This window comes from Belonocnema kinseyi, chromosome 4 (assembly GCF_010883055.1).
Source record: "Belonocnema kinseyi isolate 2016_QV_RU_SX_M_011 chromosome 4, B_treatae_v1, whole genome shotgun sequence".
Taxonomy (NCBI): Eukaryota; Metazoa; Arthropoda; class Insecta; order Hymenoptera; family Cynipidae; genus Belonocnema; species Belonocnema kinseyi.
In genome coordinates this window covers 61,806,869-61,817,672 of record NC_046660.1, presented here as the reverse complement: position 1 = coordinate 61,817,672, position 10,804 = coordinate 61,806,869, and the positions used below count along the sequence as shown (strand labels likewise).

Genomic DNA, 10,804 nt, shown 5'->3' with positions numbered 1-10,804 from the left:
GGGGGGGGGGGTGGTAAAGTTATTTTGTCCGGAATTCGAAATATTTTAGGCTCTGCCGTGAGTTTTTTTTGTTTTTGAGCTGAATTTTTGATTCCTGGATATATTTTTCAGTTGGATGTGATGGACATTCCAGACACAGTGCTTCAACGTTCTCCCGAAAACCTGAACGAAATCGACAAAGAATTAATGGCAGTAGCGATCGGATGTGCCAAAGTCCTCGATTCTTTAAGCAGTAGTCCAAAAATTAAAGAAGAACTAAGAAAATTTGGTGTCGTTTTTCTAATGGCTAGATATCTCAAGTCCCAGAGTGTTGACCTAATTATTCCAATGATGGGAGCAGTTCAACAATGTGCAGACCTTGTGAGAACATTTCTGAATAGAAAATTTCTAACTCACAACTCAAATTTCACAACTCTCAACTCGCAATTCCAAACCACAATCCCCAACTTACAAATCACAACCCGCAACTCACAACTCAAAGTTCACAACTCTCAACTCGCAATTCCAAACCACAATCCCCAACTCACAACTCACAAGCCGCAACTCATAACTCACAACTAGGGGAAGTGTGGGGAAATGAGGAGTGTATAGGAAGCGAGGGGAAAGCCGAGAAACAGGGAGGAAACGACGGTTGAAGTTTAGGGAGGGGAATTAAGTTGTGAGAAGAAGTAGGAGCGGAGAAGAGAAGTAGGGGATTGTAGGCAGGGAAGGGGAGGGAATGTATGTCAGTGGGAGGTTTACTTGAACAAATTACTTGAAAAACACTTTTTTTGACTAAACAGTTAAATTATCAACTGAAGGCGCTTTCCATAATTTTTTTAAAAATTTAGTGTAACTTTTACCCAAGTTCTTGAATTTTCAATTAAAAAAAATATATATTTTTTTTAAATAGTTAAACTTTCAACCAAAGAGATAAATTTTCAACTAGAACTTTAAATCTATAAAAAAAGACTTGTAAACAAACTAATTCAACCAAATCTTTTAAACAAAATAATGAAATACTCCAGCAATCAATATGATTAATTTTCAACAACAAAAAATCGTTGAATTTTCTATTAAAAAAGATTTTCAGTTGACTTTTCAAGATCAAAACATGAATTTTTAAACAAGAAATAAGTTTATACGGAAAAAATTGAATTTTTCAATCCAAGAAGACGAGTTTTTAACTAAAAAGTTTGACTTTTTAACCAAATTCTTTAATTTTCTACTAACTAGTTGCATTTTTATCCAAGAAAAATGAAATTTCTCATTAGACAGATGAATTTTTGGTGAGAAAACAATTTTTCAAAAAATAGTAGAATTTTTATCAGAAAAAGATGAATTTTAAAATCAAAAAGAAAAGCTTTTAAAAAATAGTTGAATTTTCAAACAAAAAATATGACTTTTCAGACAAAAATTAATATTACACGAAAATGATACATTTTTACCGAATAAAAATGAACTAAAAAAAGGATAAATCTTTAAAAAATGGAAAAGTTACATTTTAAGTTAACTTTTGCCCAAACAGTTAAATTTTAAATTAAAAGAAAATCAATTTTCAACAAAATAATTAAACTTTTAACATCATTTCTTAACAAACTCATCAACCAGATCTTTTAAACGAAATAGTTAAATACTCAAGCAAAGTCGAATCATTTTTAACCAAAAAGTGGCAATTTTCATTTTAAAAAATGCTGCTAAAGAAGATTAATTTTTAAGTCAAAAAGATCAATTTTAAAAGAAAAATAGTTCAATTTTCTGTTAAAAAGATTACAGTTTACTTTTCACGATCAAAATATGAATTTTTGAACAAGAAATAAGTGTCTACAAAAAAATTAAATTTTCAATCTCAAAAGACTAATTTTCAACCAAATATTTATTTAAAAAAAAAACTAATTTTCAAAGAAAATTGTTGAGTTTTCATCCGAAAAAGATTCCAGTTAATTTTTTAAGATAAAAATATGAATTTTCTACAAAAATTAAGTTTATACAAAAAGAATTAAATTCCCAATCCAAAAATATTAATTTTTTCAAAAAAAACGGATGAATTTTTAACAAAATAGTGGAATTCTCTACCAAATAGTTCCATTTTTATCCAAGAAAGATGTCATTTCTGCTAAGAAACGTGAATTTTAAAATCGAAAAAACAATCTTTCAAAAACGGGTTGAATTTTCAAACGAGCAGTTGCATTTTTATTTAAGAAAGATGAAATTTTTTCTGAAATAGATGAATTTAAAAAAAAAACTAATTTAATTTTCATCCAAAGAAAATTCCAGTTCACTTTTCAACACCAAAATAAGAATTGTAAACAATAAGTTAGTTTTCTGCTCTATAGTCGAATTTTTAACCAAAAAATATAACTTTTTAACAAAATTAGTGTATTTTAAATCAGAGTTGCACTTTTGTCCAAGTAAAATAAAAATTCTACTAAAACAGGTGAATTTTCAAATCAAAAAGATAAATTTAAAAAAAAACAGAGTTGAATTTTCATCCATAAAGATTTCAGTTGACTTTTCGACACGAAAATCCAATACTTATACTAAAAAACATAAATTTCTAAATCAAAAAGACAAATTTTCAGAAAAAAAGTTTTTATCCAAAAAAGATTTCAGTTGATTTACCAGCAACAATATATGAATTTTAAACAAAATTTAATGTTCTATGAAAACGGATTTTCAAAAATTACGTACATGACTGAAGGAGTCCCTCCCCCCTTCCTATACAGGTTTAGTCTGGATTATCCAAGAATATTCCGGATTGCGCTGGATTACTCTGGATTACATAAAATTATGGTGGTTTACTCCGCTTATCTAAACTCAAGCGAATTTTAAACCCAAATGTATTGTTTCTTAACAAAATTGTTTAATTTTAAACAAAATAGATAAACTCTAAACCAAATTACCAATTAAAGAATACAAATTTTTAACCATACAGTGGAATTTTCAACTAAAAAAAGATAAGTTTTCCACAAAAACGGAGTAGTTAAATTTTCAATTCAACAAATTAATTTTTAACTAATACAACAAATTTTCTAGAAAATAGTTCAATTTGAAACCAAATAATTTTTATTTAAAATCAAGCATTTTCCATCAGAAACATGCATTTTCTAGAAAGTGGTTAAACAAAAGTAGTTGATTTGTCAAACAAAAAAAGATCAATTCTGAAACAAAAATGGAATAGTTAAGTCTTAAGCGAAAAAATTACCTTTAAAAAAAAGAATTTTTAACAATATAGTTAAATTTTCAACCCTAGAATACTATTTTCTACCAAAATAGTGGAATTCTCAATCCAAAATGACAATTTTTCAGCAAAATAACAGATTTTTTAAACAAGAAAATTAATTTTTAACAAAATTGTTTAATTTCTTACAAATAAGACTAATTTTTGACTAAATAGTTGAATTTTCAACGATAAAGACAATTTTTTTTAATAAATGCATTTTTAAACAAATAGGTGAATTTTTAACAAAAATTGTGCATTTACAAAGAAATAGTTGAATTGCCAACTAAAAAAGATAAGTCAAAAAAAATGGAACAGTAAAATTTTCAATTCAGCAAATTAATTGTTAACTAATACAACAAATTTTCTAGAAAATAGCTCAATATAAAACCAAATAATTTTTATTTAAAATCAAGAATTTTTCAACAGAAACATGCGTTTTTACAAAGTGGCTCAACCGAATAGTTGATTTTTCAACAACAAAAAAATCACCTCTGAAACAAAAATGAAATAGTTCAATTTTAAGCTGAAAAATTACCTTTAAAAAAAAGAAATTTCAACAATATAGTTAAATTTTCAATCCTAGAATTGTATTTTCTACTTAAATAGTGGAATTCTCAATCCAAAATGACGAATTTTCAGCAAAATAATTGAATTTTTCAACAGAAAAATTAATTTTGAACAAAATTGTTGAATTTCTTACAAACAAAACTAATTTTTCACTAAATAGTTGAATTTTCAACGATAAAGACAACATTTTAAAAAGTAGATGCATTTTTAAACAAATAGGTGAATTTTTAACTAAAATAATGCATTTACAAAGAAATAGGCTAATTGTCAACTAAAAAGATATCTTTTCAATCTGAAATAAAAAAGCCATGATTTCAATTTAAAAAATCAAATTTCAAAAATAAAATAGACTTTTGAACAAAGTAGTTAAATTTTGTACAAGATAGTGCAATTTGCAATAAAAAAGATGAATTTTGTACCAAGTAGATCAATTGTTTAGTAAAAGTAAGATATACATTTTTTTACAAAAGCCATAAATTTTAGACCAAATAGTTTAACCTTTATTACAAAATAGTTAAATTTCTATCTTAAAAGAGGATTTTTTGACCAATTACATTACTTTTCTACAATAAAGATAATTTTTAACAAAAAATTTTAATATTTAAATTTGCAATTGAAAAAATTAAATTTAAAAAAAAACAATAAGAAATTTGCAACAATATAGTTGAAAACTATTTGGATTACAAATAATTCTAGAATATAAGTGGATTACTTTGATTAGCTGAATTACTCCGAATTATTTATACTACAAGTGTATTTACTATAGATCGCTTTGGATTACAAATGGATTACTCTCATTCAAATATGATTACAAGATAATTACTTCGCATTACAAGTGGATTACTTCAAATTAGAATTGGATTACAAGTTTATTACTTCGCATTAAAAGCGGATTACTCCGAATTACTTGAATTTGCTCCAGGTTTCAAGGGAAATACTTCGAATTATGATTATAATACAACTGAATTACTCAGAATTAATTGAATTACTTTAGATTACTTTGGATTACTCTAGATTATAAGTCGATTATTCTGAAAAAGCATTGGATTACAAGTTGATTCTTCACATTACATATGGATTACTCCGATTTGCTTGAATTACTCAAGATAACAAGCGGATTACTCCAAATCACTTGAATTGCTCCGGGTGTCAAGGGGAAGCATTGGATTACAAGTTCATTTCTTCAAATTAAAAGTGGATTACTCTGATTTGCTTTAATTGCTTCAGATTATCATTTGATTACTACGAATCAAAATTAGATTAAAAGTTGATTACTTCGCATTACAAGTGGATTACTTCAAATTAGAATTGGATTACAAGTTTATTACTTCGCATTAAATGTGGATTACTCAGAATCACTTGAATTGCTCCAAGTTTGAGGGGAAATACTTCGAATTATAATTTGAATACAACTGTATTACTCCGAATTACTTGAATTACTTTAGATTACTATGAATTACTCTAGATTATAAGTCGATTATTCTGAAAAATCATTGGATTACAAGTTGATTACTTTACATTACAAATCGATTACTCCGATTCACAAAGATTACAAAGATTCGAGATTACAATTCTTTTAATACAATTTAAGTACGCCGAATTACTTAAAAAGTCGTTAGATTTATAGTGGATTACCTTGGATTACCTTAGATTATAAGTTTATAATTCCGAGGAAGCATTGTATTACAAGTTTATTACTTTAAATTAAAAGTGGTTTGCTCTGATTTACGTTAATTGCTTCAGTTTACCAGTGGATTACTCCGAATTAGAATAAGATTACAAGTTGATTACTTCAAATTACAAGTGGATTGCTCCGTTTATTTTTATTGCTTCGGGTTTTAAGTGGATTAGTCCTCATTATAATTGTATTACAAGTATATTACTTTGAATAGAATTTTATTACAAGTGGATTACTTTGAATTATTTGAATTTATCCGGATAACACGTGGTTTAACATGGATTACTCTGAATGGCAAGTGTATTTCTGTAAATAATAATTGGAATACAAGTAGATTACACTGTAATACATTAATATTAACGTAATTACTTAAATTACATTGAATTACAATTTAATTACTTTGGATTACTTTAGATTATAAGTGGATTACTCTGAAGAAGCATTGGATTACATGTTTATTACTTTAAATTAAAAGTGGATTATTCTGATTTACTGTAATTGCTTCAGATGACCAGTGAATTACTCTGAATTAGAATTAGATTACAAGTTGATTACTTCACATTACAAGTGGATTACTCCGTTTATTTTAATTGCTTCGGGTTTTAAGTGGATTACTCCTTATTATAATTGGATTACAAGTATATTACTCTGAATAGAATTTTAAGACAATTGGATTACTTTGAATTATTTGAATTCGCCCGGATGACACGTGGTTTAGTATGGATTACTCTGAATACAAGTGGATTGCTGTAAATAATAATTGGAATACAAGTCGATTACATTGTAATACATTAATATTAACGTTATTACTTAAATAACATTTGATTAAAATTGAATTACTTTGGATTACTTTATAGTATAAGTGGATTACTCTGAAGAAGCAGTGGATTACAGGATGATTACTTTTAATCAGAAGTGGATTACTCTGAATTACTGAAATCAATCCAGTTTACAAGTGAATTGCTTCGAATTACTTGAATTGTTCCGAGTTTAAAGGGGATTACACCGAATTATAATTGAATTACAAGTAGATTAATCCAGTTAGAATTTTATTACAAGAGGACTATTTTCAATTACTTGAATTAGTAAGGGTAACACGTGGATTATGATGGATTTCTCGGGATGAAAGTGGATTGCTCTGAAATAGAATTGAATTACAAGTTGATGACTCTGGATTGCAAGTGGATTTCCTCGGAATACTTGAATTAATTCATACTGCAAGTGGGATACTCTAAGTTAGAATTGAATACAACTAAATTGTTCCTCATTATAAATGAATTACTTCGAATTACTTTAATTACCCTGAATTCCACAGTATTACTGGCATTACTCTGGATTCCTCATATTATAAAGGATTACCAGTTCCGATAATCGAGGGGTCTGGTGGATTACCAGACTTGATTCGCCCTCATAATGTTCACTCATTTAAATACAGTTCGTTCTCTGAATAATACCGCTCTAAATAGTGCAGTTTCTCTTCATTTTCGCTCGGTCGCATCCTCCACCATCACTCTATCGCTTCGAGCCCCGGTATTTCAATCCAATCCCTCTGAATAGTACCACTCAAATAAATGTACCAAAATAGACTGTGTTCCGGATTAATGGTCCATAGTACATGTAATAATCAAATACTTGCCGAATCAATGCTGGTAAAAAAACGAGTCGTTCTTGTTGAATCAAAATCATGAAAAAACATCCAAACATATACACTTTGTACTTGCGGGGGAGGGGGGTCTGATGAGCGGCACTATTCAGGAAGAGCGGATGCGAATTCGATGGCGCTTCCACGTGCCAAGAGTGGGGGAAGCTGTGTTCCACGAAAAATACTCCCCTACCAGCCCATGTCCGGCATTATTCACAGGGCTGACTGTATAGTATTAAAAATTGGTACTTTCAACCAATTTTCAAATGGTCTATGAGTAAAAAATAAGGGGAATTGAGGGCAGGAAAAGTAGGGTAAATTAGGGGAATGACTTGAGGGGTAGTAGAGCAAAAGTAAAAAAATAAAGTAAGTAAAAGAAAAGTAGGGGAAATGATTTAGGCGAAAGTAGGTGAAGTGAGGGGCAATTATGGGAGGAGAAGTAGCGGAAGTGAGGGGCCATGATAAGAGAAAAATAGCGGAAGTGATTGGAAATTAGAGAAAGGGAAGTAAGCGAAGTGAAGAAAAATGAAAGAACGGGAAGTACGTGAAACAGAGGAAATGTGAGTGGGCAGAGAAGGGAAGGTGGAGACCTGGAAAAGGAAGTAGGAGAAGGGATGCGTTAGCTTAAGAAGTGAAAAGAGGCGAAAAGTAGAGAAAGAATTTGGTGAAGTGAAGAAAAGCGATGGGTGAAGAGAGGGAGGTGAAGTACAAGCGGAGAGGGGAAGTAGGGGAATATAGGGCTACTAGGCGAGATCGGCGCCTACTTTGATTAGTTTTGTTATTTTTTTATACAGTAAAATAAATAATTGTTATATTTTTTGCTTTCAGAAAGCTTTCAGAGTAGCTTTCGAGCAGATGGGAATTATCACAGACGTGGTGAAACACTTGCACAATGATAATGTGAAATTAAAGGAAAATTGTGCCCTTGCGATTTTTAAGTGCTCGGCAAACGAAACTACAAGAAAGTTGGTGAGAGAGGCTGGTGGATTGGATCCACTTTGTAAGTTGATTAAAACTGAAGAGGTTCGAGCCAATAAGAAATTGTTAGCAGCTGTCACAGGTGGAATTTGGAAATGTGCAATGAGCCAGGAAAATATTATCAGATTTAATCAAAATGAACTTGTGGCTTCACTGGTACCTCTTCTTGAAGAAAATGAGGATGAGGATGTTCTCACTAATGTTGTTGGTGCTCTTGCCGAGTGTTGCAAACATCCAAGCAACCGAGATGTTCTCAGAACAAATGAAGGCCTGCCGAAAATGGTAAAATTGATTTAATAGAGAAATATTACACTTTTCCCTATTTCTTCCCCTTTTTTTTAAATTTCTCTTTTTTCCGGTTTCCGCGAAACTTTCCCAATAAGTTCGTTACTTTTGCTTGAAAGTTCAACTACACTTCAAGTCCCATAGAATAAAATGTTCGCGGGTTCTCCAGGCACAATATTGCGCAAAACATAGTGTTGCGCAATAAACTCGACTGAGTACTCGCGCACTGCGGCCCTTCCAAGCCCTTCCGAGAAGATAGTCACAAACTTCTCTCGCTCTGCTCCCTGAGAAACTGCATGGGCCAGCAATTTTAAATGTAACTGAAGTTCTGAACGTTCAAAAGAACGGAATATTTCTTCCCAATTTTATTTGATCTATAAATATTGTTCAAACTATAATAAAAAAATTCATTATAATTTTGTTGCAATAAATATATTATTTCCAATATATATTAACAAAAATTGGAGTTATTTTATATTTTACAAAGTCTTCAGAAAAAAAGTCAGTTTACTTGAACGTTCAGAACTTCAAGGAAGGAATTAGGAATTTAGGAATTAAAAAACCGGACTGGCTTCTATGGGACATGGAGTGTATTTGGTTGATAATACAAAAGTTTGGCTAAAACCCAATTCTTTTTTAATACAACTTTTTGGTTCAAAATTGAATTAATTTGTAAAAAATTAAACTGTTTGGTTGAAAAGTCATATTTTCGGTCGAAATCTCAACTATTCTGTTGAACATTCTGCTTTTTGGATGTAATTTACATAAATTTGGATTGCAAATTCATCTTTTGATAGAAAAATCTCTGTTTTGGTAAAGATTTAATTTTATTTGATAAAAAAAATCTACTATTATATTTTTAATTTAGAGATTATGTTTTTTAAATTATTTTTAAAATTAAAAAAAAAATTCTGTATCAAAATGTTTGGTAAAAAATTCAACTGTTTTGTTGGAAATTTGGTAGTTTTGGTTTGAAAATTCAACTATGTGGTGGAAAATTAGTTTTTTTGTAGCTAAACATTTTGGTTAAAAATTACATAATTTTTTTCGAAAATTCAACATTAATATTTTTTACTAGAAAATTTCTACAGTTTTTATTTATCTTTGGATAGAAACGTTATCTTTTTTTATTAAAAGTTAATTCTCTTTAATTAAAAAATCCAATATTATTTTGTTGAATGAAAGTAAAAAAATTTGGTTGAAAATTTATCACTGTAGGAGAAAATTTAATAATTTGTTGAAAATTGAACTTTTTGGTCACAAATTGAACATTTTTGTTGGGTAATTAAATTTTTGGGTTGAAAACTTAATTTTTTGCAGAAAATTCGTCTTTTTGGATTAAAAATGTATCTCTTTTAGTAGAATTTTGATCTTTTTAAAAAAGAAATGCAATTATTTGATTTAAATTTTTCAGATCTTTTTGGTTGACATATCAACTATTAAGATGTTCATTAAAAACTGATGAATTTGGAAGAAAAATAAACTATTTGTTAAAAATTCGTATTTTTCGTTATACAATTAATCTTCTTAGTTGAAAATTAATTGTTTAGGTTAAAAATTTATCTTTTTCAGTTGAAAATTTAACTATTTGGATAAAAATGTATCTATTTAAAAAAAAATCATATTTTTTGCTTACAAATTAAACTACGTAAGTAAAAGGTAAACTATTTTCTTAAAAACTCACTTTTCATTGAATATTCATTATTTTAGTTAAAAATGTATTTCTTTGGAAGGAAAATTAAATTAGGTGAAAATTTTTGGTTTAGTTTGGTTTCTTTTTTTCGAAAATTCAACAAGATGATTGAGAATTGAAGTATTTTGTTTCAAATTATTTCTTTTTTGTAGAAAATTAATCTTCTTGGTTGAAAAACTAATGAGTTTTTATCAAATTAACAGTTTTGTTCAAATTAATATTTTTTGTTTAGAAACTTAACTGCTTTTCAGAAAATTCGTTTAGTCGATCATCCGTCCATCATACTTTTATCCCGGTAGGGGAAGTTATGGGAGGGGAATTAGGGGAAGCTGGGGGAAATGAAAGGAGGAAAACTGTGGAATGGGAGAGGAAATGAAGAAGTAGTAGGGAAAGTTAGAAGAATGATTGGGGGAGTAACGGATGTGCGGCGAAATGAGTGGAGGGGAAGAGGAAGTAAATGAAAGGTAGTGAAAGGCAAGTAGGAGAAATTAGGGGAGAGAAAATGAGAGAAATTGAGTTGAAATTATGAGAAATGAGGAGATAAGTAGAGTAAGGGAGGGGGAATCAGAGAGGGCGAGTCACGGGAAGTATGGAAAATGATTAGAAGTGAGGGAGGATAATGAGGATAGTAGTAGAGGATAGAAAGTGATGGTTGGAGAAGGCTAGTAAAGGTGGGGAGTGTTAGATAAATTAAGGTTGGGGGAAATAGAGGAGGAAGAATTTGGTAAAGGGACGCTTAGACAAAGATTGTTTCGAACA

At 29.4% G+C, this 10,804-nt stretch overlaps 1 protein-coding gene across 1 annotated transcript in view; it reads left to right on the top strand.

Moving 5' to 3' along the window:
* The window catches only part of LOC117171203 (armadillo repeat-containing protein gudu), a 28,781-nt gene that overhangs the window by 8,408 nt on the left and 9,569 nt on the right, over positions 1–10,804 (top strand). The window contains exons 5-6 of the mRNA XM_033358284.1: positions 112–360; positions 7,918–8,349. Coding sequence (XP_033214175.1) covers positions 112–360; positions 7,918–8,349 — 681 coding nt within the window. The remainder of the gene's footprint in view (positions 1–111; positions 361–7,917; positions 8,350–10,804) is intronic.